Below are 23,319 nucleotides of genomic sequence, written 5' to 3' on the forward strand. Positions count from 1 at the left end.
TTAAAAAATCAGTTCCATTTCTATACACAAGCAATAAATAATCTGAAAAGGAAATGACAAAAGAAATTCCATTTATAAAAGAATATCAAAAAGAATAAAATACTTAGGAATCAAACAAGGAAGTGAAAGACTTGCTCACTAAAAACATTTCTGAAAGAAATTAAAGAAGACATAAATAAATGGAAACATATCCTGTGTTCATGGATTGGAAGACTTAATATTCTTAAAATGTTTATACTGACCAAAGTTATGTACAGATTCAGTGCAATCTCTATCAAAATGCCAATGACATTTTTGCAGAAATAGAAGACCACCCATTCTAATATTCATATGGAATCTCAGAGGACCCAAATAGCCAAAACAACTTTGAAAAAGTACTCATACTTCCTGATTTCAAAACTTACTACAAACTAGATCCTGGGAAGATGGCAGCATAGGAGGACACTGGGCTCACCGCGCATCCTGCTGATCACTTAGATTCCACGTACACCTGCCTAAATAACCCAGAAAACCGCCAGAAGACTAGCAGAATGGAGTCTCTAGAGCCAAGCGCAGACGAGAGGCCCACGGAAGAGGGTAGGAAGGGCGGGGAGGCGGTGTGTGCTACATGGACTGGCGGGAGGGAGCCGGGTTGGAGGGGCGGCCCACCGGCCAAGCAGAGCCCCCGAGTCTGACTGGCAAAAGCGGAGGGGCCAGAGGGAGTGTGTTCGGACAGCAAGCGGGACTTGACATCTGCTCTGCTCAGAGAACAGGAGGGCTGGAGGACAATGGGAAGGAGAGTTGGTGAGCCCTGGACGACAGAGCTCAGCTTGGCGGGGAACAAAGGCGCTTGCCAGTGCCATCTCTCTGGCCCCTCCCCCAGCCAAAATCCCAAAGGGAACCAGTTCCTGCCAGGGAACTTGCTTGCACCGCACAAACACCCAACGCTGTGCTTCTGCAGATCGATGCCTCCGGCGGGTCTGACTCCTTCCCGGTGCTGCAGGGCCCCTTCTGAGGCGGATCTCCAAAGGAAAAGTGAGCTGAGCCTGCCCCTCCCACCCCCGTGCACCTTGCCGATCCACCCCAGCTAATACGCCAGATCCCCAGCACCACAAGTCTGGCAGTGTGCAAGTAGCCCAGACGGGCCACGCCACCCCACAGGGAATCCTGCCCCTAAGAGAGGGGAAGTGAAGGCACACACCAGTCTGACTGTGGCCCCGCCCACCAATGCAGGTTATTCAAGACAGCACAGGGGAAGTGCCCTGCAGTTCTGAACCACTCCAGGTACTATCCAAAATGACAAACAGAAGAATTTCCCTCAAAAAAACGTCCAGGAAATAACAACAGCTAACAAACTGATCAAAAACGATTTAGGGGCGCCTGGGTGGCGCAGTCGGTTAAGCGTCCTACTTCAGCCAGGTCACGATCTCGCGGTCCGTGAGTTTGAGCCCCGCGTCGGGCTCTGGGCTGATGGCTCAGAGACTGGAGCCTGCTTCCGATTCTGTGTCTCCCTCTCTCTCTGCCCCTCCCCCGTTCATGCTCTGTCTCTCTCTGTCCCAAAATAAATATAAAAAACGTTGAAAAAAAATTTTTTTTTTAAATTAAAAAAAAACGATTTAGACAATATAACAGAAAGTGAATTTAGAGTAATAGTCATAAAATTAATCGCTGGGCTTTAAAGCAGTATAAAGGACAGCAGAGAATCTATTGCTACAGAGATCAAGGGACTAAGGAACAACCAGGAGGAGCTAAAATGCTATCAATGAGCTGCAAAATAAAATGGAGACAACCACGGCTCGGATTGAAGAGGCAGAGGAGAGAATAGGTGAACTAGAAGATAAAAATATGGAAAAAGAAGAAGCTGAGAAAAAGAGAGATAAAAAAATCCAGGAGTATGAGGGGAAAATTAGAGAACTAAGTGATCCACTAAAGAGAAATAATATACGCATAATTGGTATTCCAGAGGAGGAAGAGAGAGGGAAAGGTGCTGAAGGTGTACTTGAAGAAATAATAGCTGAGGACTTCCCTGATCTGGGGAAGGAAAAAAGCATTGAAATCCAAGAGGCACAGAGAACTCCCTTCAGACGTAACTTGAATCGATCGTCTGCATGACATATCATAGTGAAACTGGCAAAATACAAGGATAAAGAGAAAATTCTGAAAGCAGCTAAAGATAAACGTGCTCTAACATATAAAGGGAGACTTATAAGACTCGTGACCGATCTCTCTTCTGAAACTTGGCAGGCCAGAAAGGAATGGCAGGAGATCTTCAATGTGATGAACAGAAAAAATATGCAGCCGAGAATCCTTTATCCAGCAAGTCTGTCATTTAGAATAGAAGGAGAGATAAAGGTCTTCCCAAACAAACAAAAACTGAAGGAATTCGTCACCACTAAACCAGCCCTACAAGAGATCCTAAGGGGGATCCTGTGAGACAAAGTACCAGAGACATCACTACAAGCATGAAACCTACAGACATCACAATGACTCTAAACCCATATCTTTCTATAATAACACTGAATGTAAATGGACTAAATGCGCCAACCAAAAGACATAGGGTATCAGAATGGATAAAAAAATAAGACCCATCTATTTGCTGTCTACAAAAGATTCATTTTAGACCTGAGGACACCTTCAGATTGAGAGTGAGGAGATGGAGAACTATTTATCATGCCACTGGAAGTCAAAAGAAAGGTGGAGTAGCCATACTTAACATCAGACAAATGAGATTTTAAATTAAAGGCTGTAACAAGAGATGAAGAAGGGTATTATATAATAATTACAGGGTCTATCCATCAGGAAGAGCTAATAATTATAAATGTCTATGCGCCCAATACCGGAGCCCCCAAATATATAAAACAATTACTCATAAACATAAGCCACCTTATTGATAAGAATGTGGTAATTGCAGGGGACTTTAACACTCCACTTACAGAAATGGATAGATCATCTAGACACACGGTCAATAAAGAAACAAGGGCCCTGAATGAGACATTGGATCAGATGGACTTGACAGATATATTTAGAACTCTGCATCCCAAAGCAACAGAATATACTTTCTTCTCAAGTGCACATGGAACATTCTCCAAGATAGATCACATAATAGGTCATAAAACAGCCCTTCATAAGTATACAAGAATTGAAATCATACCATGCATACTTTCAGACCACAATGCTATGAAGCTTGAAATCAACCACAGGAAAAAGTCTGGAAAACCTCCAAAAGCATGGAGGTTAAAGAACACCCTACTAACGAATGAGTGGGTCAACCAGGCAATTAGAGAAGAAATTAAAAAATATATGGAAACAAACGAAAATGAAAAGACAACAATCCAAACGCTTTGGGATGCAGCGAAGGCAGTCCTGAGAGGAAAATACATTGCAATCCAGGCCTATCTCAAGAAACAAGAAAAATCCCAAATACAAAATCTAACAGCACACCTAAAGGAAATAGAAGCAGAACAGCAAAGACAGCCTAAACCCAGCAGAAGAAGAGAAACAATAAAGATCAGAGCAGAAATAAACAATATAGAATCTAAAAAAAAACTGTAGAGCAGATCAACGAAACCAAGAGTTGGTTTTTTGAAAAAATAAACAAAATTGATAAACCTCTAGCCAGGCTTCTCAAAAAGAAAAGGGAGATGACCCAAATAGATAAAATCATGAATAAAAATGGAATTATTACAACCAATCCCTCAGAGATACAAGCAGTTATCAGGGAATACTATGAAAAATTATATGCCAACAAACTGGACAACCTGGAAGAAGTGGACAAATTCCTAAACACCCACACACTTCCAAAACTCAATCAGGAGGAAATAGAAAGCTTGAACAGACCCATAACCAGCGAAGAAATTGAATCAGTCATCAAAAATCTCCCAACAAATAAGAGTCCAGGACCAGATGGCTTCCCAGGGGAGTTCTACCAGACGTTTAAAGCAGAGATAATACCTATCCTTCTCAAGCTATTCCAAGAAATAGAAAGGGAAGGAAAACTTCCAGACTCATTCTATGAAGCCAGTATTACTTTGATTTCTAAACCAGACAGAGACCCAGTAAAAAAAGAGAACTCCAGGCCAATATCCCTGATGAATATGGATGCAAAAATTCTCAATAAGATACTAGCAAATCGAATTCAACAGCATATAAAAAGAATTATTCACCATGATCAGGTGGGATTCATTCCTGGGATGCAGGGCTGGTTCAACATTCACAAATCAATCAACGTGATACATCACATTAAAGAAAAGATAAGAACCATATGATCCTGTCAGTCGATGCAGAAAAGGTCTATGACAAAATTCAGCAAACTTTCTTAATAAAAACCCTTCAGAAAGTCGGGATAGAAGGAACATACTTAAACATCATAAAAGCCGTTTATGAAAAGCCCACAGCTAACCTCATCCTCAACGGGGAAAAATTCAGACCTTTTTCCCTGAGATCAGGAACACGACAGGGATGTCCACTGTCACCGCTGTTGTTTAACATAGTGTTGGAAATTCTAGCATCAGCAATCAGACAACAAAAGGAAATCAAAGGCATCAAAATTGGCAAAGATGAAGTTAAGCTTTCACTTTTTGCAGATGACATGATATTATACATGGAAAATCCGATAGACTCCACCAAAAGTCTGCTAGAACTGATACATGAATTCAGCAAAGTTGCAGGATACAAAATCAATGTACAGAAATCAGTTACATTCTTATACACTAGTAATGAAGCAACAGAAAGACAAATAAACTGATCCCATTCACAATTGCACCAAGAAGCATAAAATACCTAGGAATAAACCTAACCAAAGATGTAAAAGATCAGTATGCTGAAAACTATAGAAAGCTTATGAAGGAAATTGAAGAAGATATAAGGAAATGGAAAAACATTCCATGCTCATGGATTGGAAGAATAAATATTGTCAAAATGTCAATACTACCCAAAGCTATCTACACATTCAATGCAATCCCAATCAAAATTGCACCAGCATTCTTCTCGAAACTAGAACAGGCAATCCTAAAATTCATATGGAACCACAAAAGGCCCCGAATAGCCAAAGTCATTTTGAAGAAGAAGACCAAAGCAGGAGGCATCACAATCCCAGACTTTAGCCTCTACTACAAAGCTGTAATCATCAAGACAACATGGTATTGGCACAAAAACAGACACATAGACCAATGGAATAGAATAGAAACCCCAGAACTAGACCCACAAATGTGTGGCCAACTAATCTTTGACAAAGCAGGAAAGGTCATCCAATGGAAAAAAGACAGTCTCTTCAACAAATGCTGCTGGGAGAACTGGACAGCAACATGCAGAAGAATGAAACTAGACCACTTTCTCACACCATTCACAAAAATAAACTCAAAATGGATAAAGGACCTGAATGTGAGACAGGAAACCATCAAAACCCTAGAGGAGAAAGCAGGAAAAGACCTCTCTGACCTCAGCCGTAGCAATTTCTTACTTGACACATCCCCAGAGGCAAGGGAATTAAAAGCAAAAATGAACTACTGGGACCTTATGAAGATAAAAAGCTTCTGCACAGCAAAGGAAACAACCAACAAAGCTAAAAGGCAACCAACGGAATGGGAAAAGATATTTGCAAATGACATATCGGACAAAGGGCTAGTATCCAAAATCTATGAAGAGCTCACCAAACTCCACACCCGAAAAACAAATAACCCAGTGAAGAAATGGGCAGAAAACGTGAATAGACACTTCTCTAAAGAAGACATCCGGATGGCCAACAGGCACATGAAAAGATGTTCAGCGTCGCTCCTTATCAGGGAAATACAAATCAAAACCACACTCAGATATCACCTCACGCCAGTCAGAGGGGCCAAAATGAACAAATCAGGAGACTATAGATGCTGGAGAGGATGTGGAGAAACGGGAACCCTCTTGCACTGTTGGTGGGAATGCAAATTGGTTCAGCCGCTCTGGAAAGCAGTGTGGAGGTTCCTCAGAAAATTAAAAATAGACCTACCCTATGACCCAGCAATAGCACTGCTAGGAATTTATCCAAGGGATACAGGAGTACTGATGCATAGGGCCACTTGTACCCCAGTGTTTATAGCAGCACTCTCAACAATAGCCAAATTATGGAAAAAGCCTAAATGTCCATCAACTGATGAATGGATAAAGAAACTGTGGTTTATATACACAATGGAATACTACGTGGCAATGAGAAAGAATGAAATATGGCCTTTTGTAGCAACGTGGATGGAACTCGAGAGTGTGATGCTAAGTGAAATAAAGCCATACAGAGAAAGACAGATACCATATGGTTTCATTCTTATGTGGATCCTAAGAAACTTAACAGAAACCCATGGGGGAAGGGAAGGGAAAAAAAAAAAAAAGAGGTTAGAGTGGGAGAGAGCCAAAACATAAGAGACTGTTAAAAACTGAGAACAAACTGAGGGTTGATGGGGGGTGGGAGGGAGGGGGGGGTGGGTGATGGGTATTGAGGAGGGCACCTTTTGGGATGAGCACTGGGTGTTGTATGGAAACCAATTTGACAATAAATTTCATATATTAATTTAAAAAAAGCAAAAAAAACTGAGAACAAATTAAGGGTTGATGGGGGGTTGGAGGGAGGGGAGGGTGGGTGATGGGTATTGAGGAGGGCACCTTTTGGGATGAGCACTGGGTGTTGTATGGAAACCAATTTGACAATAAATTTCATATATTGAAAAAAAACCCTACAAACTATAGTAATCAACGCAATGAAGTATTAGCATAAAGACAGACATATAAATCAACAAAATAGAATAGAGAGCCCAGAATAAAGCCTCACCTATATGGTCAAAAGATTTTTGACAAGTGTGCCAAGACAATTCAATGGGAAGTCTTTCAGCAAATGGTCCTGGGAGAACTGTATATCCACATGCAAAAAGGAAGTTATACCCTCACCTAACACCATATACAAAAATTAACTCAAAATGGATTAAGAACCTAAATGTAAGACCTAAAATAATAAAACTCTTAGAAGAAAACATAGGACAAAAACTTCATGACATTGGATTTGGCAATGGTTTCTTGGCTATGACTCCAAGGATAGACAAAAAATTGTCTATTTGTAAAAATAGACAAACTGGAATTTATGAAATTTAAAAAACTTTTATGCATAAAAAGACATTATCAATGAAATAAAAGGGCAGCATGCAGGATAGGAGAAAATATTTGCAGATCATATCTCTAATAAAGGATTAATATTCAGAATATATAGAGAAAGTCTTGAAACTCAACAACAGAAAAGAGAACCTAATTAAAAAATAGGCAAAGGACTCAAATGGACATTTCTCCAAAGAAGATACACTAATGACCAACAAGTGCATGAAAAGATTCTCAGCATCATTAATCATTAGGGAAATACAAATCAAAACTATAGTGAGATGCCACCTCCCACCCATTAAAATGGCTGCTATCAAAACAAAAACCAGAAGACAAGTGTTGGCAAGAATGTAGAGAGATTGGAATCATGTGCACTGTTGGGAATGTGAAATGGTACAGGTGTTGTGGAAAACAGTATGGTGACTCCTCAGAAACTTAAAAATAGAATTACATATGATCCAGCAATTCTGCTTCTGACTATATAAGCAAAAGAATTGAAACAGAAAAAAAAAATTAAAAGCAGAATCTCAAAGAGATATTTGTACATCCATGTTCATAGCAGTATTCACAATAGCTAAAATGTGAAAGCAACCCCAGTGTCCGTCAGTGGATGAATGGCTAGGCAAAATGTGGAATATCCACACAATGAAATATTACTCAGCCTTAAAATTGAGGAAAATTCTGGGGCACCTGGGTGGCTCAGTCGGTTAAATGTCTGACTTCAGCTCAGGTCATGATCTCGTGGTTTGTGAGTTTGAGCCCTACATTGGACTCTGTGCTGACAGCTCAGAACCTGGAGCCTGCTTCAAATTGTGTGTCTCCCTCTCTCTCTCAGCCCCTCCCCCACTCAGACGCTTGCTTGCTCGCTCTCTCTCAAAAATAAATAAAACATTTTTAAAAATGGGGGAAATTCTGCAATAGGCTACAATACTGACAAACTTTTAGGACATTTTGCTAAGGGAAAAAAGGAATTCCAAAAAAGGCAAATACTGTATAATTCCATTTATATGAGATTTTTAGAGCGGTCAAAATCATAGAGATGGGAAGTAGGATGGTAGTTGTGAGGGGCTGTAGGTAGTGGAGAATAGGAAGTTGTAGAGTTTCAGTTTACAAGATGAAGAGTTATGGTCTTAACCGTTACAAGATGGAAGATAACGGTTGCACAACAGTGTAAATATTTAATACCACTGAACTGTGCAGTTAAAAATAGTTAAGACACACTGAATATAATTTATGTATGTTTTACTGCAATTTAAAAAAACAACTTACTGATTTCCTGTACACGTGGAGTGTTTAGTGATTAAAATTCTTTAATTAGTATTTTGATTTACTTAGATTGTATCAAGAATAGTAGGAGCTGACCTTGGTCATTATCTATACTTGGTGTTTGTCCAGGCCCATTAAATATTATAGAGATTCAGTTAAATCACATAATGGATTTCTGTATCTTTCTTGATTATGGAAATCATGTTATTTTTATTTAGTGATTTCTGTTGGTGGGGTAGTCCAAATAGATGGATCGCATTTAACTTGGTGTTGACTTTCACTTTCCTCACCTGCTACATTGAATGAAGCAGGCTTACTTTTCAGAGAGAGTAGAAGGAAGTATTAAATAAAACTTTAAGCAATATAATTTATTTCTAATGTTCTCCTTATGTTTTCAGAATGTAAATCCAGAACCATTCAAACCATAAAATATTCTCCTTTTATAAACTTTTTTTTTAGAAAATTTTATTTTTTAAGTAATCTTTACACCCAACATGGGGCCCGAACTCACAACCCCAAGATCAAGAGTTGTGTGCTCTACATACCAAGGCACCCCTCAAACCTTCTCCTTTTAAACTCTGTCCCAAAATATTACTAGATGAAGGAGAGCAGTGGCACAATATTATCAAAACTGGAATTTATTTTTTCAAATTTAAATAGAGCTTGATTTAAATCTAAGGACAGAATGTCTTGATAAATATTTAAAAAGAGTTTTTATATTTTATCTTTAAAAAGAATATAAAAGGTCAGTACACTTGAGAATTTTGGTATGATTTGGTAGCCTTTTTTGGACACACGGAGAATACATGTTTTTATGTATTTTACATGCCTGAGACTGTAAAATTTTGTTGTATATAATGTGAAGGCATTTGTATGTTACAAATCTGAGACTATAATTGTGTTTTTATGATATATTTGAATGAATATTAAAAATACAAATATTTTTCTTTTTTCTTTCTATATCTGTAGGAAAGTTCATCTTGCAAAGATTTTTCTATAACAGTCCTCATAGTATCCCCATAAGAACTTCTAATCTTACTAAAACCCTCTAACAAATATTTCATCTTTGAATGCAATGTTTGTGACAAATGACAAAGGGTGTTCTGTCAAAAATTGAAAATCTAAGACTTTTTACTTGTAAGAAAGTTCATTTCAGTTTGGTTAATTTCATTTCTTTAGAGCCTCCGAAATTCTTGCCCATATCATCAACACCCCAGCCAGAGAGACGGCAGCCACCCCAGAGGCGACATTCCATTGAAAAGGAAACACCCACTAATGTAAGACAGTTTTTGCCACCCTCCAAGCAGAGCTCCCGATCTCTTGTAAGTAACTGGAAAACTGCGTAGTAACTTAATGATCAGTTAGAGACCTGGAATAATTAGCTTTCTTAAGACAACGATTAGGAGAAAAAAATCTTCCAAATGTTAAAATGATCTTTAAATAGCTTTATTTGTTTTTAATATCTAAAGAAAACCAATTCTGACAGTAACCTAAATGAAATTTGACCATTCCTTGTTCATTTAAAGTAGTTTTTTTTTCCCCAGAAGACTTATCAATGGTTGAAAGCATGTATTATTATTAAAGAAATGCCTTCTTCTTTTCAAAGGGAATTAGTCCACTTAAAAATTGTTAAAACTCATCAAAAAGTTAGCAAAGTCTGACTAAAGTACACTATTTTATTGAGGCAGAAGTATAAGGGGAGAATTTTGATCCGTTACAAGCCATTGTACATTGTTTTCAAGTATGTTTTATGATCTTGGAGCCAAAGCTGCTATTTGCACTGGATGATGATTTTGCTATTTTCCTGAGACTTCCAGGTTGGTGTAGTGGCTTTGATTCCCAGGACAATGGAAGTAATACGTAGGGCACTGCCAGAAAGAAGTAACAGACCCTCTAACTAAAAGAGGTCTGCAAAGATTCTTTTGTAGTCCACTTGACTTAAGAAATATTTGCAGGTGAGATGAAGGCTTCAATCAGTAATTCTACCAGCAACCTAATATCTAATGTTTTCTCAGAAATTCATGAATAAAAAGCACTGGAATATGCCTTGTCTGTATTTCAGTCCATATTTTTAGGCTGTCTTGAATTATCAAGGGTTCAAATAAAGCAATAACTGATTTCCCTCCCTCAAAGTAGAGGAAGATAGTATGGTTCTTATGAAGATACCAAGTTTGAACAGAGCTTTCAAGTGCTGAAATTTGATCAGTCATCTCTGTTCCTAAAAAGTTCAATTAAGGAACTAATGATTGTGTGTCAGTTCTTGATAGAATTCCTCTAACTCTTAAATAATCACTGAAACATTGATTAAGTATAGCTTCACCAGTAGTTTATCAGCAGAAAAACAGAACTCTTAACCAGACAGGTTGAAACTTTAAAGTCCAAAGACTTTTGTGTATGTGAACAACTTAAATGTATATAAGAGATCACAAGTCCAATAATCAAGAGGTTCTTCTCTTCAGCCAACTTTTCTCTTAGAAGCCAGTTTATCATTCAGCTGTGTACCTGGCCTTGTGATCATATGACACCATTGTTGGTGTTAAATTTTAAAATTATCACTGTGGAAGAACTATCAGATCAGTTAAAAGGAATTTCAGCTAGTAAGAGAAATTTTGAATGGAATAGAAGAAATACCATAGAATTAATAGAAGAAAGACCATCAGCCCAAATCAAGGACCCAGAAGTGTATTTCCTGACAAAGGGGAACTCTTAGTGTGTGGTAGGTCAGGCTGGGGGTTGTTTTTTATGCACAAGGAGAGCAAGACAAAATTTATCTGCAGTCACAGAGAAGAGTCTCAGTGAAAGGCAGTGGGAAAGCACTTCGGTCAGCGCTGGATGGCTCAGGTTCTATAGGGAACCATAGCTCACGGGAAGGGCCTCTCGGTGCCAGCTGAGACAAAGTAACCTCCAGTCAGAGTAGTGACTGGTCTCATTAATAGCTTATCTTGAGAAATCCGTAATCACACTTGTCTTGTGGTAGTGCTGTCTAGCTTGGTAAGTACTTTAAAAGTATGACCATTAATTTAAACTTTAGCTATATTAAAACAAGGAATCCTTTTGTATTTATAATCCTTACACTGAAGATGGCAGAAATGTCTTTGTTGGTATTCATTTTTATTTTTATTGTATCTCCCTCTGTTTCCTTAGGATGTTTAAAATGTAATTTTTTTTTTCATCACTTGGTCAAATGATTGAGGACGATGGCCCATCTAAGTAAAAGGAGACTTGTCTTTCAGTACCTTCCTCAGTGTGCTGCATGCTCCCCACTGCCCCCAGAGGTGGTTGCCTCTGTCCCGCCTCCTGGTGAGCCCTGTTCAGGGGGCCACTAAGTTAGAAACATCTTAAGTCTCTGGTTTGTGAATTCTGAGACTCCCTAGGAATGACTTCATGGTATGATTACTAATTTGCACATATGGAAGCAGACGTTGGTGTGGACACACACATGTGGAATCTACTGTTAACATCCTCTGTGGTGTTTTTGTTTTGTTTTGTTTTGTTTTTCTTTCATGCTCTGTAACCACTATTTTTAGGTCACTCATGTTCAGCATTATTTTCTCCTTTTCTTTCCCCCTGCCATTTTCTTTTTCCCTTATCTGTTGTTCAGGTTCCTAGGATAACCAGTGTATGGCCAAGGACGCCTTTCCGACCACTTTTTTCTACCATACAAACAGCTTCTCTGCTCAGCTCTCATCCTTTTGAAGCAGCCATGTTTGGGGTAGCAGGGGCTATGTATTATCTATGTGAGAGAGCTTTTACCAGCAGGTGGAAATCCTCAAAGGTTGGCCTCTTTCTGCTGGTTCTGGGGATTATTTTACTCTATCTCTTTGACAGTGATACCTCAGCTACTGCACTCTGAACAATTAACAGCTTAGATGGGCACTTTGCTTCTGATCGTTGATTCCAGTCTTTTGTAGGATGCATAGATTACACCATGATCTCAGTTGAGAGGAAAATGACCTTGAAAGGACAACAAACTCAAAATGCAGCATCGGATTAGAGGGACCTGTGAGTGACCCAGTTATATGGCAGGAAGAATGCCGTCTCCTCTCCATGTGCAGGGGCACTCAGATAGCCTGTGGGTGCTTGCCTCCCAGGGCCTTCCTGCCATCGGATCAGCATTTGCTCCCTCATTCAGCTGGCAGAGCAACCGCCTGCCAGGCCATATAGCCACAGGGGACTCCCCCACAACCCATGAAACCATGTCATTTCTCGTTTCCCACACACCCCGCCATGAGCTCAGAGGGGCTGTGCACCTGTAGCCCATGCCTGCCCTGGGCTCCAAGAACCTTCTTCCCCACACCTTTCATACAGCTGCATTGTGTTCGTCAGAGCGTGGCATGGTGTTTAGGACAACCCACTTCTAGAAGTTTTAAGTTTTCCTTTTATTGACGCGGTTATTTTAAATATTTTAAATAAGTATGCATTTTATTATTTTTTAGATTTTCATACAGAATTATTTTTTAAAGAAAATCCAATACTTTCCAAACTCCAGTGAAATAAAAAGCCCTCAAACTATGCCAAGCTTCCCCTGCCCCCAGAGTAGCATGTGCTGCTGACTAGTTTTCACAGCTGCCTGGTCTGTTCTGCTTCATATAGGGTCCTGGCTCTGTGAGGTCCTTTATTTACTAAACATATCCTTAACAAATGAACCAGCAGCTGGTTTCTTTGTTATTCTTTATTACTCATCTTGGTTTGGAAAAGAGACTCTGAATGTAAATGAAATACAACAAATTCCTTTCTCTTCTTATTTGTCATGAAATAGAGGCTAGATCTCTATTCTTTTTCCATTTTAGATCTTGGCCCTTTGGGCAGTACATGGTCAGGTGCAGGGATGGCATTTTAATTCCTGTCACTCTTACTGCTGCTATTACTGGAGATCTGCTGACATTTTTATACATTTTTTTAACTTGTTTTATTTTTTGTTTTTTTTTAAATTTCCATCCAAATTAGTTAGCATATAGTGCAACAATGATTTCAGGAGTAGATCCTTAATGCCCCTTACCCATTTAGCCCATCCCCCTTCCCACAACCTCTCCTATAACCCTCAGTTTGTTCTCCATATTTATGAGTCTCTTCTGTTTTGTCCCCCTCCCTGTTTTTATATTATTTTTGTTTGACATTTTTATTTTTATTATCAATACTCCCCAGACAGAGATATCTGTATACTATGTCTACATATAACTGTAGGCAAACAGTTCACTTTGACTTTTAAAATTGAACCTGAAAAAAGAGAAGAATAATTAAACTTAATAGGTGCTATTTTAATTTAAATCTGCCTTTGATTTATTAAAAACTCAAAACAGCAATGGTCATTTTGGATAATTTTCAAATATCTGCTACTTACAAAGTTTTTGCTAATTAAGAATACTATATAAAATATAACTATTCCCATTCTTTCTGTGGCTCAGTAACCAGAGTATACATTATGTTATCTAATTTCTGTGCTCCCTAACTCTGACCCTTCTGGATGGTAAATGTAATCAGAATATTCAACACAAACTCAGCAATTTTAGTGACATACATCAAAAGTAAGTTCTAAAGGCTCATCTCCCCCTATAGCATATTGTAATCTTTATTAAAACTCTTTCAGATTTAGCTTCCCTTTCCTAAATTTAGGAGTGAGATTGAGGCACAGAGAAGCAAGAGGATTTTAGAGTCCCATGTCTGGCTGTGACAATGAGCTCTGGGCATGTGGAGGAATGACCGAGGGCTCTCACTCACTGTTAAAGCCCCAAATGCTCCTCACATTTTGGAGCTTTAATATCTCCGCAAGATCTGTTAAGGCTAAGGCTTAATTTGGCATTGGGGATGTTTAATTTTTTTGCCAATTGAAAAAAAATAATGAAAACTATTCTAGTAACTTTATTATTTTCTTTCATGTTGCATTAAAGTTTTGTTGTCCTTGGGAAAGCACCAGAATTAAAACATTAGCATTTGACCTGATGGAAATTATTTTACTAAACAGTAATCTGCCTGAAAGTTAGAGAAAGAATAAGAACACCCACAAAATACAGTTTCTTATTATGTCTTACGAAGTACTGGATTTGCATATGGTTCAAAGCAGTAAGTTGAAAGTATGCTTGACTAAGCCCTTTTGTGATTTAAGACTGAGAAGAGGGAAGTAGAGCCTGTCAGGTCTATTATGTGTGTTAGGATCTCCCTGCAAATAAAAAGGATTCCCATCTACCGGAAATGTTTACCGTCCCAGGCATCCCAGTTGTTAAGTTAATTAAATTGGCACTATTTGCCATCTTCCCATAGCAGCAAATCTCAGGTATTGATTCTCTGATTAGTTACTAGATTCATACATTATTTTGTTCCACCTCAGCAGTTTTGTCACATGGTTAACTATCAGAAAATGCACAAAAATCATACTCAGCAAATGAATAAAAAAGACCATAGGAAACTTCTTATGAAATATGTTAAAAGCTGAGAAAAGCCATCATTCAGACATGTGCAGCCGACAATACCTATCTCCTGCAGAATTGTAGTGGCCTAACCTTCACACAGGCAGTGCATTGTTCCTACTTGACACTAAGCTGTTTTCTCAGGGTGGAAGAAAACTGAGTGGATATTGGACACCAATTTAATCCTGTTATGTTTGAAAACTTTTCCCATCGAAAGAGAAAATTATGTGATGGTGATTTTTTAAAAAATATTTTAGACTAGCAAATGATACAGTCTTCCTGAATAGACTACCTTCCCACCCTCTGGATACAGCTTAGTATCCTCTTAAACATTCCTCTTAAAAATTCAATTGCAGGATTTTTTTCCAAAACATTTTTAAGCAAATTTAAAGTTAGCCTGACCAGACATGATTTTGTATTGATTGTTAGTAAGAAGCAGTTCTTCAAACTACTTTTTTTTTTTAGTAAATGCTAATGTTTATCAAGTTTGCAACCTAGATTTGTTTTTGTTTTTTCTGATTGAAAGACAGAACTGAATGTTAAAACTCCATAAACTGACTGCATTCATAGTCATGTGCTTTCTCATTTGGCTTGTTTGATTCCAGAATGCCTGTGAGCAATGCTATTGTGTGTGTGTGGGAGTGAATTATAATGTGTTTGCACTGAGAACATTAAGTCTCAGTGTCCCTACACCACAATGGCCCCTGTGAAGCCTGGCAGGGTGAGAATGCACAAGACCGTTCTGTCTTTCTATTAGATCCACCAATCAAACACAGGGCCGGATGGGGAGCAGATGGGGGTGAGGCTCTTTATTCAGTGGGATCAGTTACATCAACATCTTCCTCAGCTGTTTTTAGGGAAGCCATTACCATAAGACAGCCGGCATAAATATTTATTGTGAAATTCTTAAGATTTTCTCCACATCTTTCCAGTGCTGATTGTACATTCAGCAGTTGTTTAAAAGTAATAACAGAAATCTAGAGAACCGTGGTGCAGCCTGTAGAGGTTGCTTTTTGGCTGGAAACTGCACCAGTAGTTACATGTTTCAGTTCTGCTCATACCATTAGGATTTTTCTCAATGTGCTGATGTAACTTACCACTAAATAATGCTTCTCAGTATAAATTACTAACCACCTCCTTTTGGCTATTCTGGGTACCACAAACCAGTTTTCTAAATAGTACCAATGTTGTAGATTTGTTATTTAAGTATTAGCATATAGTATACAAATAACAGGAAGCAATGTCTTCGCAGAATTGTAGGAGAAAACAGATGTCAATTTGTTTTAGAACAAGAAAATGTTCTTTCAAGATTTCATTACACAGATACATAGCTCTGCTTAATGAAATAGAAACTTGAGGCAAAATATGTACTCAAATGTGAGGAACTTTCCTTTCCTGTAAATTTCTATAGGTTATAATGTTTGACATGGTCCCCAGAAGTTTTCTGCCATCTGTTGTCTTAGTGTAATTAGAAATTATGTGGTCCCCAGAGTGAGCCAGCTCTGTTCCAGTGTTCATTGGGAAACCTCTTTTCTTCTCTGGAGCTACTAACCAGGTGTCTGATCTGAAGGGAAACTGTGCAGTGCCAGAAAAGGGGGGTGGGAGTTTCTTATTCATGTGGAATTTTGAATTTCAGGAGGAATTCTGCTATCCAGTGGAATGCCTAGCTCTTACTGTGGAGGAAGTGATGCATATTCGTCAGGTCCTGGTGAAGGCAGAGCTGGAAAAATACCAACAGTATAAAGATGTCTACACCGCCCTGAAAAAAGGAAAGGTAGAGCTGTTTAAAGTTGGTTGATAAGTAGGGTTAGAGGAATGGTGAGTCCCAGGCCTGATCTCCTGAGGGAGTGGTCTGCTGGCAGCCAGATGGTACAGGACTTTTAGGGGATTTCAGGAGGTAAGAGGCTTACCCTGTACTACACAGTTCCTATTCTGCTTTGCTTACAAAAGAGAGTATTTTTGTTTCTCTCTGAGAAATCAAAAACTTTGGAAGACTTAAAACAACCATAATAAATAGTGGCATGCCTTCATAAAATCATGTCTGCATTTAGTTGTTATACTTTTAAAGGATTTATAAAGAAAATACATCTGAAAAATGGAAGAGACTGTTTCAGAACCTTCTTCAGATTGATTCCATGATGATGAGCCTCTGAGAGCTATAGCCTTTTATTACCTTTTAAAAGTGGAATTATAAGTAAATAGCCAAATTATAATTCTTACAGAGCCAAACTTGAAAACAGGGTTTCTGAATTCTCTTTTTCCTTCTGTCTGCTAAAGGTCCCTAATATGTAAAAGTATATTTAGACATGTAAATTAGGAAATTAACTGTTGGCAATGCTCTTCTCTCCCTTTAAATTTGTATTTTTAGCTCTGCTTTTGTTGCCGAACCAGGAGATTTTCCTTCTTCACCTGGTCTTATACCTGTCAGTTCTGTAAGAGGTAAGGTTTTTTGTAATTGATGTAAATAATTACTACTTACGTTCACTGTTTAGTCATTTTTCCACACAGGAACAGCATTAGAAATTACCCCAATTCGTTATCACATCGTATTGTGCTTGTGGGTTAGTCATATTGATTTCTTCAAAGAGTAGAGCAAACAGTTACTTAGCGTTATAGCTGGAAAATGTTTCTCCGCATGTACTTCTTTTACATAACTAAGGTGATCCTAATAATCATATGTCTTGTTTAAACACAAAAAGTAGATGTGATTGTCATGTGATCCTTCCCTAGATAGACAAGTAAGAAAATCCCAGACAGATGAGAGTTGATCCTTTTCCAGGAAACAGTGTAAGAGTTCAGTTTCACAGATTGTCTCCTTGGCAGTCCACGGTTGTATCAGTCCGTTACATTCTGGTGGAAGAACAAGAGAGTTTTTGCAGTTTGTTATAGAAATTCACAACCGCACAGCCATTGACTTCTCTCACTCTCCGGTCTCATCACGTCAATGCTGAGTAACACTTCTGATTTTGTGTACAGGCCCGTGTGTTCACAGTGTTGCAAAAAGGTAAGCTAAGCTTGGCAAAATTATAACTTGTGTTAATTTTAAGGAGTCCACCTCTTTAACAGTACTGCTCACTCTGGTTTCATTTGGGATAATAGATGCGGCTGCCCTCTAAACCATACTCCACTCTTCCCATCTTTTCATTGGGACCTTCTACCTTGCAAAGAGGGGAAAGTTGCATGAGGCCAGAAAAAACCCCCACTGGCCACCATCGGCCACTCCGGAGCATTGCCAGGTGAGTAAGACACCTGAGACTTTACTCTGTAAAGGAAGAATGTTCCTTTTGAGAACCAGTGACAAAGTAGGGTTTGGGCTCAGGGTGCTTTAGGTTGGGTGGTTGGTTTTAATATAGTCTTGACTTGCGCACAAATCTTCAAAATTTCCCAAAGGTAACTTGTCAAGGGATAATAGCTAGCTACTTGAAGCATACTTGAATGTCATCATTTTTTTTCTATTTTAGAGGTAATTACTTTTGTGTGTTCTCTAAAAGTCATCTTTAAAACTGACCTTGTTTTCAGTGCAGTTGAAAACCTGCACCTGAAGTTGTCTTTCTTTCCTCCTTAGTTTTGAAAGCAAATCTGTTTAGGTCTTGGTTTCCAATGGTCTGCAAGAACTTTGGTTTATCTTCCTATTGTAAATAAGGCAGAAATAAAGCTTTATGCCAAGAGCTTTATGGCAATTAAAAAAAAACCTGAATATCAGTCCCTTTGCGTTTAATGCAGGGTAAGGTTAGTGTTGGTCCTTGAGAAAGGATGGAGATCAGGCCAGCTCGGCTCACGTACTCACATACTCACAGGCCAAAAAGGTTGGGGTTTTATGTACCGGCTGCCCCCTGTCAGGGAGGGGCACTGGTGCTGAGCGCTGGGCAGCCCCACTCCTGCACACCACAGATGTGGGTGGCAAGGCAAGGAAGCTGTGAGCCCAGCAGGTAACTTGTGCCCGGCACTACTGCCCCTGTGCTGCCCACTCTGCCCTGAGACACTGCTGCTCTGTGGCGGCCTCCAACTGTGGATCATCACCTGTGAGCTCAAGGCGACGGGACACGTTGTTGTTCCTTTCTGTACATATTCCACACCTAGGTTCCTGTTTGGTTTAACTAAAGTAGTAAACGAGTAGATGATTCCTAGTTATTTCAAAAAATTGCCCAGAACAATTACTGTGATGAAGTCTGGTAAACTCCAGCTCTCTGGAATCCAAATAATTAGTCATCCAAATGTAGAGAATTAGAGAATTATTAGGGAGGGGAAGGTGTATTTGAGAAACACAAAAATGTTGAGAAAGCTGGTCCCTAGATAACTTTTCAGGGTAAGACATATTTACCTCAGCTTACTGTAATCTGCCCCACCATCTACAGTTAACTAATGTTAACCCTGACACAGGGCCACTGGAGAAAGAACTTGAAGTTCCTTCTGAATCACCCAGAGGATGTTAGCAACATGTACTTTGTTTCATTTTCATTGTTAAAGTCCACTAGACGTCATGTATGTTAATCAGGTGAATATTCTGAATGTCTTTTTTTTCCAAAAATTCTAGAAGGGACACTAAGAGTTTTCAGTATTATTATTTCTTAATAAAGCATGTTTCCTGGTTTCTTTTTTAAAAAAATATTTTGAATTTTATCCCCAATTAGAAATTCTTCCTTTGGAAGGACATGAGGTGACTCACCCATTCGGTAAAATGTTTTGGCAGCAAATTTACCTTTTTTGCACCTAGTTGCTCAGTATTGCAAGAGAACTGTGAGTAATGATACTGGATTCAGAACATTTTGTTTTGTTCCAGGTTCTCCTCAAAATCTAAGTCTGTGGACAAATCAGATGAAGAACTACAGTTTCCCAAAGAGTTGATGGAGGACTGGAGTACTATGGAGGTGTGCGTAGACTGCAAAAAGTTCATTTCGGAAATCATCAGTTCGAGCCGGCGCAGCCTGGTGTTGGCCAACAAAAGAGCACGATTAAAAAGGAAAACACAGTCTTTCTATATGTCCTCACCGGGCCCCTCGGAATACTGCCCTTCAGAGAGGACTATCAATGAAATCTGAGCCTGTGCCTTTCGGTTGCTTTGTGTTCAGAGTCGGCACTAGCGCGGGAGAAACACTGAGCTGCACTGTCTCCTTGCCGCGGTCTTAGTTAATAGGCTTGAATTCGCATTAGATCAGGTTTTTGCTGCATCACGTTGTTCCACAGACTGAATGCTGTGTTCATATCGATTGATGGTATGTGACAGGTCAGCCGATTGCTCCTTTGCACTGAGAGATAACAATAGTTTGAAACTTGCTTGTGTGTGTGTGTGTGTGTGTGTGTGTGTGTGTGTGTGTGGATTTGGAGGCCAGAAACTTTTTCCTTAGTTCAGTTCCTTACTGTTCCCTCAGATAATTTCCTGACTAAGGCAAAAAGCTTCTCACATGGGAAATCAGCCTCACAAAGGCATCGATGTCAGCACAGTCCTAAGCAGTAAGTCATATTGGCATTTCCACCTGACAGTGTTCCTATCTAATGTACATAGTGACCAGGCCCCGCCACACACCAGGTACCTGGAGTCGGGGCCAGGCTGCTCATCATCTCATGGCACAAAACCTGGAAGGGTTTGTTCATACTGTCAAACTGACTTTAAATTATTGTTGCTCTGAGATAAAGACTCCGAGGGACTTCACGCCTGCATTCTAGTACAAAACATCTGGATAAGCCGTACACCCAAGTGGGTGACCGTTTTCCTCCAAGCTGCTGTGTTTGCCCCAGTGCAATGGATCAGTGTCTCCTGAGTGGGTGACAGGTTTTCATTCCCTTTCTTGAATGTATTATGGTTACTTGTAGTTTTGCAACAGAGGTCTAAGAATTAAAGTTTTGTGGGAGTTTCAGGAGAAAGGAACGCCAAAAGTCTGTCAAGAAGTTGAGTGTGTTTTGGGTAACTATGGGGAGGGTTGTGACCGCACAGGGTGCCAGCTATTGCCGCGCCACGGGGACTGAGCTGGAGCTCTTCCGTTTTCAGCTACATTTTTCATAACTTTATAGTCTTAGCCATCATGACTAAATTAAGCCACAATTTGGTATCTAAGGTCTCAAACTGAAATTAATTTATTTTTATAAATGAATTTTAAGGGAAAAAACATTGTCTAGTTCTTTTAAAATTACAAGAAAATTAACCCACCAGTAGGCTTTTTGGATGCTTTTTGCACAAGTTTTCCTTGTAAATGACTGGAGTGAGTAGGGTGGGTTTTTGATGAAGTAGGTTGGAGGATGGCATTATATACCTGAAATTTCTCCGCTTGTTTGTCCCATTCCAGGAGCTGTACTTTATTATTTTAGTATGCTTAGAAATGACCAAATTGCCATTGATGTTTGGAAAATCAGTGAATGCACATACGCAATAATTTCCTGAAAGCTATAGGACACGCCTGTAGTCAGCACTGCAACAGCACCATTACATAAGAGGCATGGCAGTCACATTTCATACCACAGCAGAGTAGAGTAACATTTCTATATTAGATTAACAGTAATACCTCAGAACTGCTCTGGCAGTAGTTTTTAATGGATTGAAATTTACAATTTAGTAAATGGCTTAAAATTACTTAACGAAATAAACTTTACCAATTGACTAAAATAATGCATGTTAACAGTTCGTCTGTGTTTGCATGTGAAAGTGGGCCACCAGAGAACCCTTATTGAGTTTGCAAGTGTTTAAATTATTTTAAAGACTCTTGTGTAAGAGATTTAAACATTATATTGGGCAAATCTAATTTATAACATTTTCCAAGGGACTATTTGGACTCTGTACCCCAGAAGGTTTGGTGGAAGCCATGCCCTTTGAGGGCCCCAGGCTTGGACCTCTAAATGACTACCAGGAAAAGGAACGGTATGTGTATACATATATAGACATGACCCAAGATAGTGTGCTTTTTAAAATAATGACTAGTTTACTGCTGTTACTAAAACATAAGAAACTAAGCCCCCCAAATGAGAATTTCGTTCACATTCACAAGGCAGATATCTAGCCTCTCTCAATCTTTGGCTTCACCTCTTCAGGTTTATGATACTGTATGGGCTGATTTAGGCATGATCACTCTTACCAGAGCGTTAGAATGTAAGTCCTTCAGCAGCATTAACGAGGTTTGTCAAATGGATGGTATGTCTACTTGAGACAGTTTGCAGAAAGTAGTGTAAGAAGAGGGCATGTGGCACAGTTAAACTTGCAGACGTTGAATTAACATCACTTTTTGTTGCCAAAACAATTTCTTACATTTACCCTTTCCTTACCCATGACATGTACCCATCACCTCGACTAAGTTAGGTAATCTGCCGAGGGTGATTTCACCAACAGCTTGTGGAGCATGGTTGCACCATCCTTAGCCTAGTCTGACATTAGGACTGCCTCCCTCTTCTTAACTACTAAAATAACATACCATCACAGTGTTCCTTTTTTTTCCTGGTTTCCGGCCACTGGGCATTTATACCTGATCCAGCAACAACAAATTATTGGCTAGCTGGTCTCAAAAGGAGCCTGGTGTGTCTGAGAGCTCGCACGCACACTGAAGCAGCCCTTGGTGCATCCTCCAGCACCGTCCTTTTGTCCCAGACCTCACGAGCTTGCCCTGCTGGGAGGTGGTTCCTTCCCCACGGCCTAACTTTCTACCCATGTCAGAGTGGTTAAGAATGCTTGTAAATAGTGTAATATATTTATTAATATTTGAAAGGCATTCATTCAGTGGACAATGGGAATTAACTCTCCCAGGGCAAGTAAAAATTAAGTCAAATAATTGATATGTACATTGACTTAACAGTCTTACTAGATTTCAAGTCTTAAGCCTTTCAAATTAAACCAGAAGGTTGTTATGTAGGAGTTTTAAAAATGATCTTACTTTTGAGGAGACTGTGTGATTAGCACCGTGAACTCATACCGTGAATTTTTTAAGGCTTTTATTTTTCTAACTGTATTAATAAATATAGGACTGGATTTTAGGTGCCACAGAGGAGACATGAGCGTTTTAAATTATGTTGCTATTTGCTAAAGCAAAATGGCAGAAAATTTTGTTCATGCAAAACTGTACACTGACTGGACTTTGACCTGGCTTCCTGTGTGTATAAAAGTCAAGGTATTGCTGGCATTCAGGGTGACATATTGGTACTAAACATTTTCCATTCAAGTCTTTTATTTTAAATAAGTTTAGGGAAAAATAAAATGGCTTTCCATCATAACTTCTGTGTTGAGTTCCTGTTGTAAAATGGTGATGTCTTTCGGTAACTAGCTGTCAGAAGTCACCTAGGTTAGAAAGGGAAGACACCTGTATCATCCACAAGTTATGATCGGTTTGAGACATACAATCTGACAAGGACCACACTAGAAAAATTTTTTTTAAAAATTGAGCCACTGCCGTAACTCTGCTGTGGAACCAAGAAGCTGTGACTTCTTTTTAACCCTCAACAGTACAAGAAATTAAAATTCTGTAAATAGTGTATAACGTTTTGTCATAGAAGTCACATACATGGAGACAAATTATGTATAGAAAGATAAAGCTCTTCTGTTATTTTTTCCAAATAGAATTCCCCAAGGGATACATTCCTAAAATGT

The 23,319-nt window shown here is 39.1% G+C and overlaps 2 protein-coding genes across 12 annotated transcripts in view; one reads left to right on the plus strand and one right to left on the minus strand.

Moving 5' to 3' along the window:
- The window catches only part of SPIRE1 (spire type actin nucleation factor 1), a 201,446-nt gene extending 178,500 nt beyond the window's left edge, over positions 1 to 22,946 (plus strand). For 5 of the 11 annotated variants that reach the window (XM_045041858.1, XM_023241727.2, XM_023241728.2 and 2 more), the window contains 7 exons: positions 9,532 to 9,674; positions 11,954 to 12,127; positions 16,393 to 16,530; positions 17,125 to 17,195; positions 17,733 to 17,760; positions 17,856 to 17,992; positions 19,537 to 22,946. In XM_045041858.1, coding sequence (XP_044897793.1) covers positions 9,532 to 9,674; positions 11,954 to 12,127; positions 16,393 to 16,530; positions 17,125 to 17,195; positions 17,733 to 17,760; positions 17,856 to 17,992; positions 19,537 to 19,795 — 950 coding nt within the window. In that variant the 3' untranslated portion in view covers positions 19,796 to 22,946. Of the gene's footprint in view, positions 1 to 9,531; positions 9,675 to 11,953; positions 12,128 to 16,392; positions 16,531 to 17,124; positions 17,196 to 17,579; positions 17,761 to 17,855; positions 17,993 to 19,536 lie in introns of those variants that run through there. The other 6 variants (XM_045041859.1, XM_023241729.2, XM_023241730.2 and 3 more) reach the window with 3 other exon arrangements.
- PRELID3A (PRELI domain containing 3A) overlaps positions 22,884 to 23,319 on the minus strand; it is a 39,232-nt gene continuing 38,796 nt past the window's right edge. The window contains exon 7 of the mRNA XM_011287939.4: positions 22,884 to 23,010. The gene's annotated coding sequence lies outside the window, so the exon portion shown is untranslated. The remainder of the gene's footprint in view (positions 23,011 to 23,319) is intronic.

The sequence above is a fragment of the Felis catus genome, chromosome D3 (assembly GCF_018350175.1).
Source record: "Felis catus isolate Fca126 chromosome D3, F.catus_Fca126_mat1.0, whole genome shotgun sequence".
In the NCBI taxonomy this organism is placed as follows: domain Eukaryota; kingdom Metazoa; phylum Chordata; class Mammalia; order Carnivora; family Felidae; genus Felis; species Felis catus.